Source organism: Schistocerca cancellata, chromosome 9 (genome assembly GCF_023864275.1).
Source record: "Schistocerca cancellata isolate TAMUIC-IGC-003103 chromosome 9, iqSchCanc2.1, whole genome shotgun sequence".
Classification (NCBI taxonomy): domain Eukaryota; kingdom Metazoa; phylum Arthropoda; class Insecta; order Orthoptera; family Acrididae; genus Schistocerca; species Schistocerca cancellata.
Window position 1 is genome coordinate 510,361,044 of NC_064634.1, and position 25,232 is coordinate 510,386,275.

General features: G+C 45.2%; 1 protein-coding gene across 3 annotated transcripts in view; it reads right to left on the reverse strand.

Moving 5' to 3' along the window:
* Positions 1-13,366, reverse strand: part of LOC126101139 (tau-tubulin kinase homolog Asator) — a 690,846-nt gene extending 677,480 nt beyond the window's left edge. Inside the window, exon 1 of one of the 3 annotated variants that reach the window (XM_049911824.1) lies at positions 13,139-13,366. In XM_049911824.1, the coding sequence (XP_049767781.1) occupies positions 13,139-13,146 (8 nt within the window). In that variant the 5' untranslated portion in view covers positions 13,147-13,366. The remainder of the gene's footprint in view (positions 1-13,138) is intronic. The other 2 variants (XM_049911821.1, XM_049911825.1) reach the window with 2 other exon arrangements.
* Positions 13,367-25,232: the final 11,866 nt, after the last annotated feature.

The window sequence follows — 25,232 nt, forward strand, 5'->3', positions numbered from 1 at the left end:
TGAGACAGGGCAGTTGCCTTCGCAAAGTTCGCTCAGAAACAGATTGACCTCCACTCATCCATGGCAGTGATTCTTGCCGCTCTTGAACTCGATTGCCGCTGACAAGGCGTTACGCTCGTCTCTGGTCCTTGTCGGTTGGTACATTTTTTACGACCACTACTTTTATTTCTCGTTACGTGAGTGCGAGTAGTACAGCATTCACCGTAGACAAGTTCCACAATACGCGCTGGTAACGGTAACAAACCGGAAAACTCCACTGTCGGCATGGTAGTGGGCACGACCCAACACAATGACTCCTTTCCATCATTCCATTAGAAAAGTACAGATACGAATTAGTAAAGGCATTTTTGTGTAACTCAATTCGTTCCTTTTAAAGTAACGGCCTGTAGCTACTTGAACGACCTCGCTTTTTCAAAATATCCTCGAGTTTAATGAAAGAAATACGTGCAAATGCAGAGATGTGGCATGCAATATTGATCTCGTCAACCCTAGATTACTAAACCCTCATAAAATTTGGAATTGCGATTGGGTATGAAACAGGACATTTTGTACTTAATTTTGTATGTAACATACCAATGGAGATCTTATAATGTTACTAACTAATACACAACGTATAAACTATGACTTCCTTTGAATAAAATGTGAAGTAGTGAACTACACGATAGTTTAGTAGCAATGTGACATTTTCCCCGCTTAAAGGTTCTAGGGCTACTGCAGAGCCGCCTTTTGAGCTTGGTTCAGTTTCTCTTCTTGGAAAGGCAACACGTCTTTATTTGCTTCCACGTGAACATAGCGCGACCTGTCGCTCTTCCATCTCGCTCATTTATAATGCAGAACCCACACTTTCTGCATTAGAAGCGTACTATATGCACTAAATAAATGGAACTCTCCTGGAAATTGAAATAAGAACACCGTGAATTCATTGTCCCAGGAAGGGGAAACTTTATTGACACATTCCTGGGGTCAGATGCATCACACTAACAAAACCTCAGGCACATAGACACAGGCAACAGAGCATGCACAATGTCGGCACTAGTACAGTGTATATCCACCTTTCGCAGCAATGCAGGCTGCTATTCTCCCATGGAGGCGATCGTAGAGATGCTGGATGTAGTCCTGTGGAACGGCTTGCCATGCCATTTCCACCTGGCGCCTCAGTTGGACCAGCGTTCGTGCTGGACGTGCAGACCGCGTGAGACGACGCTTCATCCAGTCCCAAACATGCTCAATGGGGGACAGATCCGGAGATCTTGCTGGACAGGGTAGTTGACTTACACCTTCTAGAGCTCGTTGGGTGGCACGGGATACATGCGGACGTGCATTGTCCTGTTGGAACAGCAAGTTCCCTTGCCGGTCTAGGAATGGTAGAACAACGGGTTCGATGACGGTTTGGATGTACCGTGCACTATTCAGTGTCCCCTCGACGATCACCAGTGGTGTACGGCCAGTGTAGGAGATCGCTCCCCACACCATGATGCCGGGTGTTGGCCCTGTGTGCCTCGGTCGTATGCAGTCCTGATTGTGGCGCTCACCTGCACGGCGCCAAACACGCATACGACCATCATTGGCACCAAGGCAGAAGCGACTCTCATCGCTGAAGACGACACGTCTCCATTCGTCCCTCCATTCACGCCTGTCGCGACACCACTGGAGGCGGGCTGCACGATGTTGGAGCGTGAGCGGAAGACGGCCTAACGGTGTGCGGAACCGTTGCCCAGTTTCATGGAGACGGTTGCGAATGGTCCTCGCCGATACCCCAGGAGCAACAGTGTCCCTAATTTGCTGGGAAGTGGCGGTGCGGTCCCCTACGGCACTGCGTAGGATCCTACGGTCTTGGCGTGCATCCGTGCGTCGCTGCGGTCCGGTCCCAGGTCGACGGGCACGTGCACCTTCCGCCGACCACTGGCGACAACATCGATGTACTGTGGAGACCTCACGCCCCACGTGTTGAGCAATTCGGCGGTACGTCCACCCGGCCTCCCGCATGCCCACTATACGCCCTCGCTCAAAGTCCGTCAACTGCACATACGGTTCACGTCCACGCTGTCGCGGCATGCTACCAGTGTTAAAGACTGCGATGGAGCTCCGTATGCCACGGCAAACTGGCTGACACTGACGGCGGCGGTGCACAAATGCTGCGCAGCTAGCGCCATTCGACGGCCAACACCGCGGTTCCTGGCGTGTCCGCTGTGCCGTACGTGTGATCATTGCTTGTACAGCCCTCTCGCAGTGTCCGGAGCAAGTATGGTGGGTCTGACACACCGGTGTCAATGTGTTCTTTTTTCCATTTCCAGGAGTGTATTTTGTAGCTACCACAAACTGCTTTCGAAAAAGAGAACAAATTTAGCCTACATATATTAACTTACCAATGTAATGTCACTCAAATTATTAGCACGTATAACTGTTACCTCCCTGCGTAGTTGTCGGATTTCTGGGAGTCCAGAAGATTTCTGATCAGATGCAAAGACACAGGAATGATACGAGACGTTGAAACGCTTAATATTAAAAACAGCCGTAGGTTGCACTGTGTTCTTTATTAACTCAGGAACTATGCGTTTGTCCCGGGTAAGGCATCAACGGGTTATCTGAGAAATAAAGCGAGGACAACGTTATTGTTAACTCGACGTGTTCCTATCCTGGACCACTATAACAGCAAAGTGATAATGAGAAAATAGGCGGATTGAAGCGACATAGCAACATACACTCGTGTATGATATCTCACGTAAAACTTTAAAGTGATTCCCAAGAGGCTCGCGTGGAATAGAGATACGATATCAAATGGGACAGACTGAAAACTAGATCTTAAAAACAGCTTCGCGTAAGACACCGGGAGCAGGTACCGGTGGAGAACAGAAGTAGAAAACAACATAGCGGAGTTACCTCACGAGCGTTGGTGACAACAATCACAGCAGCACAGAACAAGACCTGAGGCATAAGCTGTCAATATGGCCCCAGACGAAAATGGCGCCGGAGGCACACAAAGCAGACACGTGTATGAAGAGGGCACGTGGCATTGTCGTGGACTAGCAGGAATGACAACCATTAGGCGGCGCAGTGAGCCGTAAAATAATAACGTACGGCTACGGTCGCAGGTTCGAATCCTGCCTCGGGCATGGGTGTGTGCGATGTTCTTAGGTTAGTTAGGTTTAAGTAGTTCTAAGTTCTAGGGGACTTATGACCTAAGATGTTGAGTCCCATAGTGCTCAGAGCCATTTGAACCATAATAACGTACGTAATAACAAACAAGTGCAAACGGTATCAGAATAAAATTATCGTGGATGTAGTTCAGAATGTGTAAGATCGCAAACTATGTTTGGAGGCATAAACGAAGAAGCACATAGACGCCAGTGCAGTAGGATAAAAGGTTTTATGGTATTTTTATCGGTTTATTCCATTTGATATCGTACTTATAATTGACGCGTTCCTCTAGGCAGTCACTTTTAAAATTTTTACGTGAGTTGTGTGCAACCTACGACTGTTTTTAATATTAGTCGCTACAAGTTGCTGTATCACCACGTCACGATGGAGTACTTTGTATGTTGAAATTATTGTCTCATAGCTGTTATGTGAAAACAGACTGTGAAGAAAAAAAAACGCAGAAAAGAGGTTTGCTAGATACTTGAAATGAGACAGGAGTTTATTGAAGTGCGAATAAGAGTGCTTAGGCAGAATTTGCCAAGATGGGGCAGGCTGGTGAACACCGTTAAAAATATTTGCTAAGTTGTATTTCATGTCATGGAAGATAGGAGTAGAGGGGCCGACTAAATAGGATAATAAAAATCGCGATTTACGGTACAGATTATTTGGAAGAATAGGTGCAGACAGTACGCGTATGCGAGTAAAGAGAATAGGAAAAAGCCTAGAGAACCCTGCTTTACTGGCCTGAAGAATGACGCGGACAAAGACTAGTAAGCCCACGAAGCAAAAAGACTAAAGAGGAAAAGAGCTTATGTTTCGATAAAGAACATAAACACGAAAACATCTGGTGAAGTTGGGTTCAGAGGGTGAGCAGAACTAGGGGGGTTTTAGAGATCCCGCCGCTCCCCTGCTACGGGAGGTCAGGTGATGAGCCCTCTGTATTCGTAGTTTCGCAGCTCAGCGCCTCTGCGTTGGTCCTTTCATCGTGCACTGCTAGCAAACTTCGGCGCTTCTGTAAAGCCTAGCCTGCGGTCCGACAGCTGCCTGTATGCGAACATAGCTACGTTGCGGTGCTTTCTAATTCTGTGCACCTCGGAGAGATATTTCATGTGCCCGATAGACAGTTTACGCTCACATTTACGCTACATTTCTAGTTTTATGTACGTCATTTCTTTTTGTTGTTTGGTTTGTGGGGCGCTCAACTGCGCTGTCATCAGCGCCCGTACAAAATCCCAATTTTTACACAGTCCAATTTTTTACTCAGTCCATTCTAGCCACTGTCACGAATGATGATGATGATGAAACGATAAGGACAACACAAACACCCAGACCCCGTGCAGAGAAAATCCCCTACCCGGCCGGGAATCGAACCCAGGACCCCGTGATCCAGAGGCAGCAACGCTAGCCACTAGATCACGGGCCGCGGACTGTTTTTGTGTAGAATAATAACCGCTGCTAGTTGCAACAGAAGGTGATTTTGTTTCACGCACGACCGGTTTCGGGCTTGTGCCCATCTTCAAGTGGTTTACACTCACGTACATGTTTCCACAGTCAGTGTTGGACGTCACTGTTTAAACCAAAGACAAATAATGTGGTGCTGCTGATGATGATGTTTTTGACTTGATCAATGTTCTCTAACACTCAGTATGGAAAAATGTACGTGAATGTAAACCACCTGAAAATGTGCACAGGCCGGAAACCGAAGATGTGTTAAATAAAATCACCTTCTCATTGGTAGCGGTTATTATTCTGCACCCTGTAAAGCGACAGTCACGGAGTTCGAATACATCGATTATGGATAAAATACATTTCTTAATGCTACCAGCTTGCAAATACTGAGGAAACTGCAGGCCACTGCTGAATTTTGTCTATGGATAACTTCATCCATAACACACAACGTTTCCAATTTTACTGTGAAAATGCCACGAAAAGCCACTGAACAAACATTTTTATAGAGCGTCTTACGTACTCAGTTTCGAAGTGTAGGGACTCTATACCTTCATGTTGTTGCACTGATTTGCATAGTTCTTGTCACCTACGACAATGTAACTTCGTGTCTCGTTTGATAATGGGACTCTGGGTATTCGTAGTTAGCTTTCCTAGGAAGACACGATCTTTCTACGTCGGGTAACGTAAATTGAGTTAGAAACACTCCTAGGCAATCTAACTATAAGTCTGCTAAACATATGAATAAGACTGGTAATTGCATAAACGAAATGTCGGAGAGAGTGAACACACGAAGAAACGTAACGAATACGATGACCTGCGTCTACACAAATGATAAAGTATCAATGATAGGCGTTAGCTGCAGTTCATGTGAACCATTGTCGTTGATATAGTTTCTTCCTGACGTTGTCTTTAGACGAAAGTAATAAAGCGCGGCCCTATTTTATCCATTGTTACAACGCAAATCGTGTTACCGAAGATTTTTCACGCTGTGGCAAATAGACAAAGAGACGTTCTAATGCTTTCAACGTCGACAGTGGCAGTTTCCGTGGATAAAATGCATTCCATCCGCCCAATCTTTCTAGCCCCCCTCCCTTTCCCACAGTACACACTCACACACACATACACACACACAAGCGTGCGCGGGGTAAGGCGTACACACACAAACACAAGTGCGCGCGCTGTAACCCGTACACGTTACCATTATGCCAGCAGCACTACAGAGATTTAGGTGTCTGTGGTTTTGTCTACTGGAAAGCGTTGTCGCCGCACAAACGTAACGAATATCATAACGACAAAGGATTTCCACTAGGTTTACTACACGGCAACTCTCTTCGTGAGCGGGTAAATGTAACATGGTGCCGTCAGAAAAGGGAAAAAACCAAAAAGCTTGTGACACAACAGCGACCGTAAACTTCTGCGGGCTGTCAGATCGTTACGACGCACGCCTAAAATCAATTATAGGGACGACAAATGGGAGACCACTGATTTGTTGGTAGTGTTCTGGGAAATGAGCGTTGCATCTGTAAAGGAAACCGGACCACGGTGCAAGTGCGATCTATTATGTGGTACTGTGCCATTGTGTCGAGTCATTACTAAACAGGCATGACAACAGACATACAACTGATTCTGTGGTTCGGTGCTAGGATCCTAACACGCCACGACATAAACGCGAAAGAGAGATAGAAAAAATCACTAATGGGAAACCTCTGGAAGGAAGGTGACTTCTAGCTAATGTACAGAACCGGTATTTTAAACGGTTCTGCTGGTTACTCTGTATATCACACCGTGTAGGGACCTCTGAATACGCAACCTAATCCAAGACGCTTTTGTTCGCCCTCGTTAAGTAATCTTCAAAATATTGTTGCAGAATTCCAGTCCTTAAATGACTTTAAATGTAACATAGCTCAAAGAAGACGACTGGCATAGCTATCAATGTATGAAATCTTCACACACAGTGCACTCTCCGAAACGCGTTACTCACATTGAAGAATGCTGGAAGTTCCAAAAATTTTTTTACGTTTTTGAAGAGGATATCCAGAGGAATAACTGTTTGAGTACACCTCATCCTTTAACACCTAGTGACAGAAAAGACAGGCGCTGACGACAACCAACGAGAATAACATGATGTACTTCAGCAACAGCTATTAATATCGCAAAGAAAAATGTCATCAATAATATTGCAAGCACCCAGCTGTCTTCATCGGTCGGGTTTGCAGAATTAAAATCATCTCTTGACAGTCGGGGAGGGAATTCGTCATAGTGCCTGTGATACATTTAAACTTCTAATCGCTACCACTGTCATCTGTTCTAGTGTCGCACGTAGATACTCCATTTTATAAAATCAGTGGCGATTTGTTTATTTTATGATGGGTTAAATATGTATGCGGGAAGAGCAGTAGAGGTAAAATTTCCAGTCCCATCCATAAATACCAGATCAAAGTAGACATCTGAACACGATTTTAAACTGTTTTTATGCGTGAAGCGATCTGTTTACAAGTCAGTAGGTCTTGACTACACTTGTTTTAACAAACTGACAGTAATAGTGTTTCTTCACAGACAACGTGCAGTAAATGGCCTAAGAGGTGACACGTTTTTGGCTCGTACTTATAGGAAGTACCAGTTTGGCTTTATAATTCGCAGCAAGAAACATTTCAGTTTCCTTGGATATGTCGCATTTCGTATAACCGGGCTTTGCGACACTAAGCAACGAAAACATATGGCAAAAGGCACATCCAAGAGCTTTGCTGCCACGCGTGTATCTGATTACTAACAAGGCAGTACTCTCGAAAGCTATGTACAGATGAAATAAGAGAATACCTTTCAAGTAAGTGTTACTGCTGGAGTGTTAAACTAAGAGCTGTAACTTTAATTCACCCACACATTTTTGATGACTGAAAACTTTCCAGTTCTGTACTTCACCAAGTTATTTCAGAATTCATAAGAAACCTACTAATGTTAATCTCACTTCAACGTAACAGAATTTTACTGTTTCACGTTCATAGAAGAAACAAGTTTGACTTTGCAGAAATAATCAATCGAAGGATTATAATTTGTTTCTGTGCTTCATACTACAGGGAATGGCTTTCATTCTGATTGGACGCCTAATCTTACACTGTGATAAAGAATGCGAATGTTTCCTTATGAAATCTTGCAAGTTAATTGGATAACCGATGAAGGATAGAGGAGGTGTGATGACTATGTGGTAACAGTTGCTACACAAATTAAATCAGTCGCATCTGGGAGCAAACATTAAAAGCGTGAACCCCACCCGTGTACACTGATCATCACTAAAATCATCCGTTAGTCGTATTCCGAAAGTTGCCAGTCTCTTGCTACACGAACAGACCATTCTATCGAAAATATGGTTGCACCTCTGACCACTGGAAAAGGTAACTTGTTCTTCAATATCACGTGATCACGATGGTTTTATCTAGAGTGATTCGCTTCGACGTTTTATGTCGCTTCTTTTACATGACAATAGGTTCTTATACAGGGTGTTTCAAAAATGACCGGTATATTTGAAACGGCAATAAAAACTAAACGAGCAGCGATAGAAATACACCGTTTGTTGCAATATGCTTGGGACAACAGTACATTTTCAGGCGGACAAACTTTCGAAATTACAGTAGTTACAATTTTCAACAACAGATGGCGCTGCAAGTGATGTGAAAGAAAGACAACGCAGTCTGTGGGTGCGCCGTTCTGTACGTCATCTTTCTGCTGTAAGCGTGTGCTGTTCACAACGTGCAAGTGTGCTGTGGACAACATGGTTTATTCCTTAGAACAGAGGATTTTTCTGGTGTTGGAATTCCACCGCCTAGAACACAGTGTTGTTGCAACAAGACGAAGTTTTCAACGGAGGTTTAATGTAACCAAAGGACCGAAAAGCGATACAATAAAGGATCTGTTTGAAAAATTTCAACGGACTGGGAACGTGACGGACGAACGTGCTGGAAAGGTAGGGCGACCGCGTACGGCAACCACAGAGGGCAACGCGCAGCTAGTGCAGCAGGTGATCCGACAGCGGCCTCGGGTTTCCGTTCGCCGTGTTGCAGCTGCGGTCCAAATGACGCCAACGTCCACGTATCGTCTCATGCGCCAGAGTTTACACCTCTATCCGTACAAAATTCAAACGCGGCAACCCGTCAGCGCCGCTACCATTGCTGCACGAGAGACATTCGCTAACGATATAGTGCACAGGATTGATGACGGCGATATGCATGTGGGCAGCATTTGGTTTACTGACGAACCTTATTTTCACCTGGACGGCTTCGTCAATAAACAGAACTGGCGCATATGGGGAACCGAAAAGCCCCATGTTGCAGTCCCATCGTCCCTGCATCCTCAAAAAGTACTGGTCTGGGCCGCCATTTCTTCCAAAGGAATCATTGGCCCATTTTTCAGATCCGAAACGATTACTGCATCACGCTGTTTGGACATTCTTCGTGAATTTGTGGCGGTACAAACTGCCTTAGACGACACTGCGAACACCTCGTGGTTTATGCAAGATGGTGCCCGGCCGACGTCTTTAATTTCCTGAATGAATATTTCGATGGTCGTGTGTTTGCTTTGGGCTATCCGAAACATACAGGAGGCGGCGTGGATTGGCCTCCCTATTCGCCAGACATGAACCCCTGTGACTTCTTTCTGTGGGGACACTTGAAAGACCAGGTGTACCGCCAGAATCCAGAAACAATTGAACAGCTGAAGCAGTACATCTCATCTGCATGTGAAGCCATTCCGCCAGACACGTTGTCAAAGGTTTCGGGTAATTTCATTCAGAGACTACGCCATATTATTGCTACGCATGGTGGATATGTGGAAAATATCGTACTATAGAGTTTCCCAGTCCGCAGCGCCATCTGTTGTTGACAATTGTAACTACTGTAATTTCGAAAGTTTGTCTGCCTGAAAATGTACTGTTGTCCCAAGCATATTGCAACAAACGGTGTATTTCTATCTCTGCTCGTTTAGTTTTTATTACCGTTTCAAATATACCGGTCATTTTTGAAACACTCTGTAGATGCACGTTTCAAAATCTGGTTTGTACGCTGTAAAACGTGTCCAAATAAATATAGAGCAACTGTTAATTATCCGTTATTTTATTTTCTTCTGAATGGGCAGCAGATTTTCTATAAATTTAATGAACGACGTGATTTCCGCCATGCCAACATGTAACTGAACTGCAATCAGTCGTGTGTGCTTAATTTATGGATATTTATTCCCCGGTCGCAGGCCAAACTTCATGAGGAAACCGTCAAACGAGGAATTGCCCCACCCACAAATGTCCCCGACCTTGCCCGCCAGCCAAAATTCTATTCTCACATCGCAGTGTACTTTCAAGAGACGGATACCGATCTCTAAATTACCAGACGTAAAGTGGGCCCGCCGCAGCAGCGGCAGGCAGTGCGTGGTTGACTCCACAGGTGCACGCCAGCAACGGGTGCCAGGTGATGAAGGAGGAGAAACAGCGTGCGTTCATTTGTAACTGGTTGTTTGTGTCCAGCGTTCATCTCTTTCCGGTTTAGTTTAATTCTCAAGGAAGAACCTCATAAATGTTAGTAGAGTGAAATATGCTCTCAGCATAAGAATAAGAAATTTGACATGTTTGTCGTATTTGGAGTGATAATATGCAATCCAGTACAGGGTTACATCGAGAAATCACTATTGACAGAAGAAAGGAATACTCAATTATAAATATACTGATTATCAGTGTGACTGGCTTGATAGCTGGGGAGCATATATACATAGAATTCATTCAATGTTCGATTGCGCCGGTGGGCCGAACGTACTGAATATATAGATTATACCGATCCGTTTCTTGTTAATAATTGGTCTCGTGTTAGGTTTATTGAGAAATACTTTGATTCATTTCAGGGTAAGAAGTGTGTTGCACGTTCATTGACGGAGTGCCATCTTACATATAATGGCTGGGCGGGCGGCGTGGTCCGCTGGTACAATGAGGCCTTTCGGTCCAAAGTGGTGCGTAAAAAACAATTGTATTTATATGGAGACACAAATATTGGCAAATCCACCCTTATTGAAAAAGTTCTATCTCGAAAGCAGCACGTATATATGCCGTTTTGCTCTGAATTCGGTTTTGGAGGATTGAGAACATTGAATTCTCAACATCTGCTGCAGACAAGAAGAAGAATGCTGTGAAGACTGTTGCTGCCACTGCTCTTGTCGATGGACCCTGTGTTTTCTGTGGATGTAGACTTAATTTTAGTATTGACATTAATGATTCTTTTTCACATGGTAATGGTTGGCTGACTGTAGCTATTGTACGTGGAGGTACAGGAGTACCTAATGTTCCTGGACTTGAAAGTTTTGTGGATAGAGACATTATCGCCTACCGCACCTACCGATGTTTTCATTGATGACTGTGCATGGCAGGTGATTTATGTTACAGACTACGAGGATGATTTATCCACACGCGCTCTAAAATAATTGGAAATGCTTAACAAAGGACTCATTGGACGTAGGAGACTGGTGGAGACGATTATATTATTTAATATTCCTTTAATGTTCAAGTTTTTCGACGACAGTGACAGCGGAGAGGGAATGAACTGAGAGGAGATGAATACGGGAAGATCCTTGCGCAAAGGATGGAGTAGCAAAGACTGACGGCCTTATCTATCCGTAAGTCGTGCTGCGGGCAGTCATCTAATTTGAAAGACTACATACAGTGTTTACAGCATGTGTTTTTCTCTGAAACTTACAAAACAATGAGTGAAAGGAATATTTATTCAGATACGTAAACGGAAGAAAAATTGGTCTTTCTGCAGATTAATGCACATACAGCCATATAACTGATATAGTTAAACTAACTGTGTACAGACCAGTTTAAATCAAATTTATATCGATTTTAGTAAGGGATTCAAAATTTTAGGGACGGATGCAAAATGTTATACTTAACTGGTTGTGGTAATATGGCGCAATACTCATCTAAGAGAGGTGCTCAAATGAGTGTCCATTTTCCTGAACGCATAGTGCAGTGTGCCTCGTAAACGACGATCGAGACATGAGCTGTGATGTTGCTGGCGCGATGAAGCGACTGCGCTCCTCAATGCGCAATATGAAAATCATTTGGCTCCTTTTTTTATTTCGTCATTATCCGTGGTAGACCGAAGGTCCTTTCTTTGTGCATTCCGACCTTCCCTGTGCACGACAGTGTGAGGATGCACCTTAGAGCCTAACAGAACATGACTTCAGACAGCGCATTGAGAAACTTTTTCGCTCTGTGACACCAGCGACACTACATCTCACCCGCACATCTTTTATGAGGCCTCTGAACACCTCACTTAAATGAACATCACGATTCGAGAAAATACATCTGATCACAGCCAATTACGTAGAGCACGTAGCGTCCACCCCTAAATCTTTGAACGTTTCTAACTCGCAACTAAAACTGACGGAAATTCGATTTAAATTAGTCTATACCCGGATGATTTAAATACACCATGTACATGACAGAAAATATATATATTGTTCTATTTAAAAATTTATAAATCTTTTGAAAATGTCTAAAAAGTTAAGTTCATACACATTGCAATGGTACTTGAATTACGCAACCATTACGGCAGCTCACCTGAACCTCTCGATACCAGTAATATTCTACTGTGTTTCTGTAGAAGTAATTAACATATTTCTGAGACAACATTCAGTTTGATTTCATTTGTGATACATCGATATGTTTATATTGCAATGATATTATTCTTATGTGTATTCTTTCTTTTGCCACTATGATCTTTGTCGTACTTGTAACTCAGATTTTTGGGCGCGTAAGCGATTATTAGTTAGTTGTTAGAGTCGGACCTTGAAAAAGTCAAGTCTTGGACGTCATGTTGGAAAGACGTATATTGTAGTCAGCTTATAAAATGTGAACTTACCAGTGAGGAAGATGTTTTCAAGTATGTTTTGTATTGTGAAGTGATGTTTTGTGTGTTACGTGATATTGCAATAAAAGCAATTAAAAGGAAGTGTAACTTAAATTCGGAGTGCCGATTATTTTTTTACATCACCATTGTGCTAACTTTGAAAGGTTTAATCTTCAAGAATGGTTTGTGATACGCATCTACAAAACTTTTGAATATAGCAGAATAAAACCTAGGCCTTATTGCATCCGAGCTTGGAATCATCACCACCTAGATTTTCGACGATTGAGGCACGATTTTACAACGAGACCAGAGTGGGAAACACGAAAAGATGAGTGCCTAGTTTATTCACTATTACATGAAATGACTTTATTAACTGTGCTCTACTGCCACATAATAACTTTGTTGTTGCCCGAAAATTCAGTATTTAGCAGCGCGAGCAACACCACAATCATTATTAAATTTTGACCTTTGTTGTGGTAGGGTTGTTAGAACATGCAGAAACAGTAATTTTTCTTACCTATTTAGAAAAGTAAATGTTCCATTAACTATTTTGTACGTTACAGACAAAAACACTTTATGTGAAGCAGTTTGAATGTGTGGGCTGTGTTGTAAAGAAAGATAATCGCGCACTCGCAGCAGCCACTCTGGATACTAGTCACCGGCGTACTCACCACTTCATCTCGGGGCAGCGGTCTCCGCCGGACGAGGCGTCCGGAGACGCCGGCGGCTGCAGCGCGCTGATTCGCGTCGTGTCGGCGGCGCTGTGACGTCACCACCAGAAGGCACACCTGCTCCGGCGCTGCGCTGAAGCACTCGCGGGCTTCGGCACGGAAGGCGCGGGCCTAGGTGGAGCACAGAGTTGAGCGGTCGGCGGACTGCGTGACAGCGAGTAGTGGGCGGGCACAGTGGAGCACAGTGCAGGCGCAGCCGGAGCGTGGGGAGGTCGCCGAGCGACTGGCGCTGCGCTGCCGCCGCCGGCCGGAGGCGCAGGGACGGCGGAGGAGGGGGGGAGGGGCGCGGGGGGAGCACGCGTGCTGGCGCGCCGGCCAACAAGCTCCCCGTGCGGCCACTGCGCGGTCGCCGCGGTTTTACCTGCGGCGCTACACAGAAAGTCAGATACCTCGGTGTCTGGCTGGACCGGAAACTTACATGGGGGGACCACATCGAATACGTTGCCAACCGAGCGCACGCGAGGCTCAAACAGCTCTACCCAATGCTCAACAGGGAAAGCACACTGAATAGGAGGGTGTCGACACTGATTAGACCTCTGATGACGTACGCAGCTCCCGTCTGGGGATGTGCAGCTCCCACACGACTGCGCCGCCTGCAGATCATACAGAACAAAGTGCTACGAATCATTAGCAATGCTCCACGCTACACACGCACCGTGGATCTTCACCATGAATACCGCCTTCATACCCTCAAGGAAGTATTCAAGAAACACGCCACATGACTATACAGGAACTCGAGACACTCGAACAATCCTTTCATCCTCACTCTGGGAAACTACGATCACAACCACAGGTGGAAACACAAGCGACCAAAGACACTGCTAGCTAGGGCATAACCACCTATGGTAAACTAACATACGCAAACAGCGACAAACGTCGGTAAGCCCCTGCATATCAGCAACACTGACTGGCAACTACCAGCTGCTATTAGAGCCGACCAACAGGCCACAGCAGGGACACCGACGAGCTCGCCCACAGACGCACGAACAATCTGCCAACACTCCCTCACACTGTGCCTCCGGTATATGACCTATCGGACACAAGACCGATAACAAACCTAACTGTTGCAGGTTGCAGGACGCTGAACGAGGACTCTGTACCAGCACCCAGCGCCAGCCGCCGAGCAGCACAAACGCACAACGTCAAGGTATCGACATGCATGATACCCACTACTAACAAAGCCTATCCTTGCACAGCCTATCGCACGCAGCAAGACAACCGCTACTGCTCTTGCCGCCCGACCTAACTTTCGCAGAGGTTTTTTTCCCTTGGCTCTTGCCTTGGCACTTTTTTTCTTCTGCCCTTCAAACCGCTACCCTTCGTCAGATTTCGACCAATCTATCTCCAGATGAGCGCGTATTAATGGTTAATCCTAACCAGACGTACGCAAACATCGCAGTACCCACATCCTGCGACACCTCACTTTAGTGAATACTAACCCTTATGCAGAGATGGCAGTAGACGTTTTGTGTTCGCCATCATGCCGGTGTGGGCGTGGAGGGGCTCCACCTCTATATTAAAAAAAAAAAAAAAAATGCGGCGCTACACTGCACAACCCCTCCAGGAGTTCACGGATAAAACAACTGAGTACCTAACACACATAACGAGTGCCATACTAAAACACCAACACTTCCCCGCCTTTTGGAAGACGGCCAAGGTCCTGATGTTCAGGAAGCCGGGGAAAGACCACAGCCCCCCACAAAATTACCGAACCATCAGCCTTCTGAGCTCGCTCAGTAAGATTGTTGAGAAGGTGATTCTCAAACGCATCACTAGGCACTGCATAACAAATCACATCCTGAGACCGGAGCAATTCGGCTTCGGGAATCACCACTCCACAACACATCAACTCTTACGGTTCGTTGAACAAATAACATATGGCTTCAACATAAACACAGCTACAGGGGCGGTCTTCCTGGACATCGAAAAGGCTTTCGACCGTCTATGGCACAACGGGCTAATTCGCAAACTCAGCGACGCGGGATTCCCTGACGGGCTGATGCGTCTGACACAGTCATACCTCACAGACAGAAGTTTCAACACTGACGTGCAGGGAAAACAATCAACACGACACGGTATACACGCGGGAATACCCCAGGGAAGCATCCTAGGGCCCCTACTGTTTAACCTCTACATAAACGATCTCCCAACCACACACAATACGACGATGGCAAACTACGCGGATGAAACAGCCATCCTCGCGCAAGATTGGAAACCGTCAAACATTACGTCACGCCTACAGACTGCACTCAGAGTGGCTGAGCCTTGGTTGGAGTAATGGCGTGTTAGAGTAAACGTCGACAAGTGCGAAGCCGTTCTGTTCACTAGAAGACCGAAGCAACTGCGCAAACACCGCTACTGCAGACCAATAACTCTACATGCCGCCCAATACGTTTCGGTGAGAAAGTCAAATACCTCGGTCTCTGGCTGGACCGGAAATTACTCTGGGGGGGCCACATACAACACATAACCAACCGAGGTAGCGCGAGGCTCAAACAGCTCTACCCTGTGCTCAACAGGCGTAGCACACTGAACAGAAGGGTGTCGAGGTCCATGTACATGACACTTACCCGACCCCTGATGACGTACGCAGCTCCTCTCTGAGGATACGCTGCGCCTACACGCCTGCGCCGTCTGCAGCTCATACAAAACAAAGTACTCAAAATCATAAGCAATGCTCCACGTTATACACGCATAGCGGACCTTCACCGGGAATACCGACTTGTGACTCTCACGGAGGTAATCAACAAACTCACCACAAGACTATACAGAAACTCCAGACATTCGCAGAACCCGTTTATTCTGAATCTGGGGAACTACGACCACAACCATGGATGGAAACATAAAAGACCAAAGGACATACTTGCAAGGACCTAACATCTATGGCCAAGCATACGCAAACATAACGGTACAGGTGAGCCCCTGTTAATCAGACGCCATTACTGGATATCCAGCTGGAATACACTGTCGAATAACTGGTACCACGCAGGGAAGCCGTACCGTACACTGCATGCAGACAAGCTCCACACATCCTCCACACAGTGAGATGATCTATGGCCGATCTCCCACTACTGTATAACGATCTTGATTGTTCCAGGAATTTAGCGGCTGCAGCAACTGGTATACATCACCATCGCTTGCCACGGTAATGATGCATGATACGCATACTAACAAATCCAACCTTGCATGAACTATCGCAGCTAGTAAGCCACTACTGCTCTTACTACCCATCCTACTGTCGCAGAGGATTTTTTCCCACGGCACGAGCCTTGGCACTTTTTTCCCTCTGCTCTTCAAATCGCTACCCTCACTCGCGGTTCGTCCACTATCTATCACCTGATGGACCGTGTTAATGCGTAGTCTTACCCAGACGCACGAATAACATCACAGCCCAGCATCCTGTGATCCACCTACTACATAACTAACATGTTTACGGAGGTGACAGTAGAACTTTTGGTTTGGTCACCACGTTGGTGCGGGCGTGGAGGGGCCCCACCTCTCTCACACTGCACAACACAAATGGTCACGTTTTGAAAACCGCGTAATTGTCTCTTATTGCGACCAATTTCGCTCAAAGGTGCTTGCAATCTTCTTCTATAGTGGCGCAAAACTGTAGCGCCTTGCAACATCACCATCACGCTCGGCGACATTTCAGAGAGCAAGATGGCGACATATCTGAAGGAAGAGGCCAGAGCACAGGTATTCCTGTGAGCTGGAAGGTGCGTTACTACTATGACAGTGGCAACAAATTTCATCACAACTTTGCCTAACGAGCAAGTAACTGCAGTGTGCAAAAAAGCGTCAGCATCCCTTCATGTCCTACAAAAATATAAAAAAACTCTTCCCTTTCGATCTGAAAAAGAAATTAGTACAAACACTTATACTCCCAATCATTGACTACAGCGATATTATCCTACAAGGTCTCTCTCAGGAAAATTCGCGACGTCTGGAACTGGTCACGAATGCCTGCGTCCGATATTTCTGTGACGTTCGACTTTTTGATCACATTTCACCAGCATATGCAAAATTGTACTGGCTGCTTGCAGACTGTGGTGTGCGTACTGTAAGACCTTTGGTGCACACACCATCAGATTATTTGACTTGTCGCTCTAACGAAGTAGGCGAGTGTCAGCAATGTGTCTCGTGGTCTTATCGTGGCGTGTTTATCTTCTGCCGTTAGGTCAGACGATGGAAATGCCACTTGCACGCTTAGAGTAGCAGATAGACGGTGACCAACTTTAAACAGAACTTGATTAATTTTCACACACATTTATTAAAATAATATAAAGCATAGATATTACGTAATGTGATTCTGGATTCTGTTTACAATTGACAATCTGAAGTTCCTTTGGTATTGGTACGTTAATCTTATTCTCACATATCTCTGATACTTGACAAAGTGTCTATTCATTTATCTTCATGGCTATGTACGGGAATACGGTAATCTTATAACGCGCAGACTGAAACTTGACTATAGACTGCTGCAGACAAATGCAAACTGAGTAATCGGAGACTCTGTACACTTTTTATAATACCTCTCAAGTTGATGTATCACTGCGCGAGTGTGATCCGCGAGGAGAAAAGGTTCTACGTTAGCAGCAATCTCACTGGCTGCGTTACATATTAATACGCGGATCGGCGGAAGCAGAATTTGGTCCGTCTCTAAGACAGCGCCATCTCGTAGTGCGGAGACGGACGAGCGCTGCGCCTGCGCTGTTGTGCTTAGCGGGGCGCGCTCTAGTGGGAAAGTTGTGTACGCACTGATTACGCGGAACTATGTACACAACAATGACAATTCTGCCTAACGAGCACGTAACTGCAGTGTGCAAAAAAGCATCAGCATCCCTTCATGTCCTACAAAAATATAAAAAACTCTTCCCTTTCGACCTGAAAAAGAAATTAGTACAAACGCTTATACTCTCAATCATTAACTACAGCGATATTATCCTACAAGGCCTCTCTCAGCAAAATTCGCGACGTCTCTAACTGGTCACGAATGCCTGCGTCCGATATATCTGTTTCGTTCGGCTTTTTGGTCACATTTCACCAACAAATGCAAAATTGTCCTGGCTGCTTGCAGACTAAAGCAGAGATTTCCATACACTCTGTCTCATCTACTGCCTTATAAATGTACACTGTCCCTCATATCTCTCCTCGTCCCTAACGCTTATGTCGGAACAACATGACAGAAACACACATTCCCATCATAATAAAATCCTCTCTGTTGCACTGCATCGCTCAGTCACCTTCTCCAAGTCCTTTACAGTAGCGGGAACCCGACTCTGGAATAACCTCCCTCACTATGTTTGAGAAATTAAAAACATGTCCGGCTTCAAGAAACAGTCAATGACGTATCTACTTAAGCAACAGTAATGCCTTCCTCTGTACATGAATACACTTCACCTCATTACTTCCCTCTTTCCCCCTCCTTAAATCTCCCTTCCAAAAAACTTGCTATATTAGTAAACATCTACGTTACACACCAAGATATTAATGTACATCTGCACAAATCTTCATTACTATTGCCAATTTTTCTCATGTTTATCATTATTATTTGATTTTTTTACTGTTATTTTTATTGCTTGTATGTATAGCACCTGTTGCAAAAATACTGCCAGCATTTACTTTATTAGGTCTTAGTCATTACTCTTTATTCATATTGTCACAACAGAAATCTAATTTTCTTATTTAAGCTATTGTCATGATATAACTCTGATGTGTGAAATGCTGCATGTGTGGAACACTGGTCCGATGTAAGAGAGGGCCTGATGGCCCTAATCTGATCAGGTTAAATAAATAAATAAATAACGCCACTGTGGACGTGTCGCACGATGGGGAGCTCCTCACATTCCCTCTTACCCACATTTCACCACCAGCCCCCCTACCGCCGTTTGACGCCTCTGCCGTGGAGGTCAGAACATCAACGTGAGTGATTGAAATAGGGCGGTTTTCTTATGTGTGACAGAGGAAAACATTTCAAATGTACCATTAATCGGTCTCGACACGAAAAGGCCTCAGAAAGTGGCATAAAAGGCGTCAACGAAATCACCTCTGCTCTAGAGGTGTTCATTTACACACCATTTATCTCTAGAAAACGACATTTTGTAGTGCGGTGTCCAACAGGACGGCGTTCACGACAAAATATTTAGCTACTGCTAACACCAGCCAGGGGAATCGACGCTTTTCTAAGCACATCATAGTACTACAACCCCATTGAACGTGATCTCATTTATTTGGAATGTAGTATGGCTACAAGTTCTGCTTCGGTATACGGGGTGGAACCCCTAGGGACCATTCAAAACCATTTGACGAAATTTCAACAGAGGTTGCAAAAACCTTTTTACCCATATCTCCAGTTGTATCAGAGCTAGCAGATTCTAATCCACACAGTGCTGATTGACAGTGATTGGTATGTATACCAAATTTGGTTGAAATCGATCCAGTGGTTTAGCGGGAGATGTCAGATGTATATACAGATAATATATACACATTCATTTACATACATGTATATAGATACATTTAAGTATATACACACATGTATACTACGCTCTGCCCCACGGCTTCACCTGTGTACACATTCGACAAATATTGCACACATCTCTTGCTCCCCTCTCTCAGGCCACCTCTCCTCCCCCTCTGCCTGCCCATCTGTTACTCTATCTCAGTCTCAGTTCATCTCCTCCCCATCTCCTCTGTCCACTCTTGCTCTACCCCTCTCTCTGAATATCTCTTCCTTCCTCTCTCTGCTCCCCCCTACATCCGTACAGCTCCTCCTCTCCCCATCCCTCTTCTCCATCCATCTGTAAACTCTCTTTCTCAGTCCCCCTACCCTCCAACCCTCTGTCTCCACCCATCAACAGATGAAGTCCCTTCAGGACATGCTGTTACTACCTGCATGTCTTACAGGGCAGCCTACAGGTCAGGGACTGAAAAAATACTTTTTGCCCATATCTTGACTCATATGAGAGCTACAAGATTCTAACCCACACCATGCTCATTCTCATGTAGCAATCAATATGTATGCCATATTTGGTTGAAATCGCTCTTGTGGTTTAGGATGAGATGTTGGACATACATACATTCTATTATGTGTATATGGTACCCTTTTTTCATGGCTTTACCTGTGGACATGTATGTCACATATGATACATACTTCTTTATTCCACTCTCTCATGGTCTGTCTCCTCCTTTCCTCTTTCTGCCAATCATTTTCTAACATCTCTATTTATCTCCTCCTCCCAACTCACTGCACACCCACTTCTTCCACCTTCTGCCAATTACTACCCCTCTCTACACATTTCCTCATTCCACCTCTGCCCATCTCCTCCCCTCCACTCTCAGCTAATTTCCTCTTGCCCCATCTTTCTGTTTCCTCCATCCCGTCTCCTGTCCATATCATCCTCTCCCTCTACATCTCGTCCTCCCCCTCTTACCCTGCCCATCTTGTCCTGTCTCAGCTTGTGTATCTCCTCTATCCTCCTTTTTCTGTCCATCTCCCACCCTCTCTGTCCATGTCCTCCACCTGCCCTCATCTTGTCTTTCCTTTCGCTCAGTGTAAACCTCCTCCTCCCTTCTTTTTCCCTACCCATTCCACTCTGCCCTCTCTCTCCATCACCCCCTGTATCCATTTCAGTCTTCGCCATGCATTCCCAACTACTTGTATAGTTTCTGCAAGGAAGGTCTATAATGCTGGCTGATACTATTTCCGCAAAGTGCCTGTTGTGCAGTACGGCCTGCTTGAAAGGGCTTGAAGACTGTTCTGTGCCCATTATGTATAAGCTGCCAGGCTAAGCATGCCAATGAAGCAGACCAATACTACCCTAATGTAACACACCTGTTGTGCTGGTCAGCCTACACATTCGGGTCTGGAAAACCTTTTCTTTCCTGTGATGTGTAGGCTGTCCTGCAAGGCAGGTCAATAAGGTAAGTTGGTACTATTCCCACAGAACACAACTGTCATGGTGGGTAGCATGTAAAGCAGGCCCTGAAAAAAACACTTTGCCCATAAATACACTTCTATCACACACACACACACACACACACACACACACACACACACACACACACAAACACAAACACGCACACACACACACTCATACATATATATTTCCATCGAAAACAGACGTGAGAGGAAAGCTAGACACAAGACAATATTAAAAGGATATTCATTCTGTGTTAATGTATCTTGTGTTAAGCTGAAATTTGCAATCTGAAATAAATTTTGGTTACGAGAATTCAATTGTGACTTTGTTGGGCACTGATGAACGAATTATTTGTGATAGTACACTGAAGTCTTACTATTGGAGTTACAGACAGTGACATGAAAGTATTATGTTTGGTTATCATAGTTAGTTGCACTATGAGGTATAGTGGTTTGCGTCAGCGATTATTCAAACTGTAATAAAATTAGTGAAACAATCTTAGCTAGTTCAGTGCAGTACAGTAGTGGTAAGCGTGAAAGGTAAGTGTGAAAGACGAGTTAGGCATTTAATTTTAAGCTGATGACTGTGTCAGCACACTATCTGATCAAAAATATTCAGTGTCTATTAGTGTGGGGTGTGTTCCCCCATCACATTTATGACGACTTGAACTCTACTAGGAACACTTTTAATCAGGTGTTAGGATCTGACCACCAGCAGCTATAAAATAACCCGACAGCCGCCCCCAGCTGGCGCGTGCCTCGGACGGAGCGTCTGACGCGGCCAGCTACGGTAGTGGAACAGCATAGTCCACGAGAAAGCTTAAATGACGGCAATCAAAAGATTGGACGCCCAGTGGAACACAACGACGAATTACAAAATTATTAACTGACAACAGCCAAAAAGTGTTGTATCCTGTATAGTTGTCAAAGATGGTGTGCCAAGGAAACTGCTTCACGGATAGCTAGACAACGATTCAACCAAATTCTATGAAACAGTTATATTACGAAATGAGTCAACAACAATACTTAACTTTGAGAAATACACTACTGCCCATTAAAATTGCTACACTAAGAAGAAATGCAGATGATATACGAGTATTCATTCGACAAATATAATATACTAGAACTGACATGTGATTACATTTTCACTCAATTTTGGTGCATAGATCCTGAGAAATCAGTACCCAGAACAACCACCTCGGACCGTAATAACGGCCTTGATACGCCTGAGCATTGAGTCAAACAGAGCTTGGTTGGCGTGTAGAGATACAGCTGCCCATGCAGCTTCAACACGATACCACAGTTCATCAAGAGTAGTGACCGGCGTATTGTGACGAGCCAGTTGCTCGGCCACCATTGACTAGACGTTTTCAGTTGCTGAGAGATCTGGAGAATGTGCTGGCCAGGTTCTGCATCCAGAAAGCCCCGTACCGGACCTGAAACATGCGCTCGTGCATTATCCTGCTGAAATGGAAGGTTTCGCAGGGATCGAATGAAGGGTAGAGCTACGGGTCGTAACACATCTGAAATGTAGCGTCCACTGTTCAAAGTGCCGTCAATGCGAACAAGAGGTGACCAAGATGTGTAACCAATGGAACCCCGTACCATGACGCCGAGTGATACGCCAGTATGGCGATGACGAATACGAGCTTCCAATGAGCGTTCACTGCGATGTTGCCAAACACGGGTGCGACCATCATGCTGCTGTAAACAGAACCTGGATTCATCCGAAAAAATGACGTTTTGCCATTGGTGCACGCAGGCGGTCCTGACTGTGATGCAGCGTCAAGGGTAGCCGTAGGCATAGTCTCCGAGCTGATAGTCCATGCTGCTGCAAACGTCGTCGAACTGTTCGTGCAGATGGTTGTTGTCTTCCAAACGTCCCCATCTGTTGACTCAGGGATCGAGACGTGGCTGCACGATCCGTTACGGCCATGGGGATAAGATGCCTGTCACCTCGACTGCTAGTGATACGAGGGCGTTGGGATCCAGCACGATGTTCCGTATTACGCTTCTGAACCCACAGATTCCATATTCTGCTAACAGTCATTGGATCTCGACCGATGCGAGAAGCAATGTCGCGATACGATAAACCGCAATCGCGATAGGCTACAATCCGACCTTTATGAAAGTCGGAAACGTGATGGTACGCATTTCTCCTCCTTACACGAGACATCACAACAACGTTTCACCCGACAACGCCGGTTAACTGTTGTTTGTGTATGAAAAATCGGTTGGAAACTTTCCTCGTGTCAGCACGTTGTAGGTGTCACCACCGGCGCCAACCTTGTGTGAATGCTCTGAAAAGCTAATCATTTGCATATCGGTTAAATTTCGCGTCTGTAGCACGTCATCTTCGTGCTGTAGCAATTTTAATGGTCAGTAGTGTATATCCTCCTTTCAAGACACTACCCACTCCGTTTAACTGCTCTTCCGAACCCCCTACTGTCACATGTTTTGTCATTTATTTTTCTTTGGAGCTTAGCAACACGCAGAGGAAAGTGCGGATCGAGGCAAAGGATGTGAGCTGGCTCCAAATGTATGCGCGGTATTCAACACGTAAATATTAGACGTGTGGTTGAGCCGGAAGCAGTAACTGTCGGCCACTGCCGGTAGCTCCGACGTACCACCGCTGCTAACACTTCACGACACTCGACTGCTTTATACACGTGCGAGGGAAAGAAGCAGAGTATGTAGGTCACACGTGTCGCGCTCGGTGTACTTACAGTTTCCGCGGCTGTTTCCGGGGAAACTTTTGCTACTGTCTTGCTCGTCGCGGATTCGCGCGTGGGCAAACACGAGGCTTTTAACAGCCGCCTGACGGAAGGGAAAAACGGCGGAGAGCAGACTAAACGCTGACTGCGAGCACGTGGGAGCAGACGGACTAATTCGCCGCCACAAATAGCGGCTGCGCCAGCCTGCGCGCCGGCGTGTCCACGGAGCCTGGTGGGCACCGAAGGCAATGGAAGCAAACAGCGGCGAACGAACACTCGCAGACAATTCACCAGTGTTCACCACCGTTCGCCTCTACACTGAAGAGTCAAAGAAACTGGTACAACTGCCTGATATCGTGTAGCACCTCCACGACCACGCAGAAGTCCCGAAAACGACGTGGTATGGACTCTACTACTGCTGCAGGGAATTTTGGAGAGAACGACATTTTGTCTATGGAGTGCGTGATTGATTCTTTTCCAATTTTTTTTTTTTTGGTATTTTAAACATAGCTGCGCAGCAGCAACGGTCCCACGTAGTAAGACTATAGACAGCCGACCAGTTGCAATGGATAAAGAAATCTTTACCTAGGTTTCAACAGATTTAAATCTGTCTTCTTCAGAAGGCGGCAATTTTACATTAGTATGGACTGATGTATCATCGTCGTGAGCTCTGCAATATCCATGTACTAATTTACATTTACATGACAAACCCTATTTTCAGGGCTATATTTTAATTTGGACAAATGGATCTTGTGAGCTCTGCAATATCCATGTACTAATTTACATTTACATGACAAACCCTATTTTCAGAGCTATATTTTAATTTGGACAAATGGATCTATGCAGATATTTGTAAAAACGACGATGATACATCAGTCCATACTAATGTAAAATTGCCGCCTTCTGAAGAAGACAGATTTAAATCTGTTGAAACCTAGGTAAAGATTTCTTTATCCATTGCAACTGGTCGGCTGTCTATAGTCTTATTAATTTTTTTTTGTTTATTTATAGACGTAATCACATGTTTATGACAGAGTCATAACCTGTTTCGGCCATAAAGTGACCATCTTCAGATTGTAAACGCGGCATACACTGAACACAGGTTCAAGCTTTGTCATTCACCGCAAGAACCTGTGTTCAGTGTATACCGCCTTTATAATCAAAAAGATTGTCATCGTATGGCCGAAACCGGTTATCACTATGTCATAAACATGTGATTGCGTCTATAAATAAAAAAAAATACTGGAGGGAATTGACACCATGAATCCTGCAGGGCTGTCCACAAATCGGTAAGAATACGATAATGATTATGATGGTGTTTGGTTTGTGGGGCGCTCGACTGTGGTTTTATCAGCGCCCGTACAAATTCCCAACGTTTGCTCAATTCAATCTCGTCACT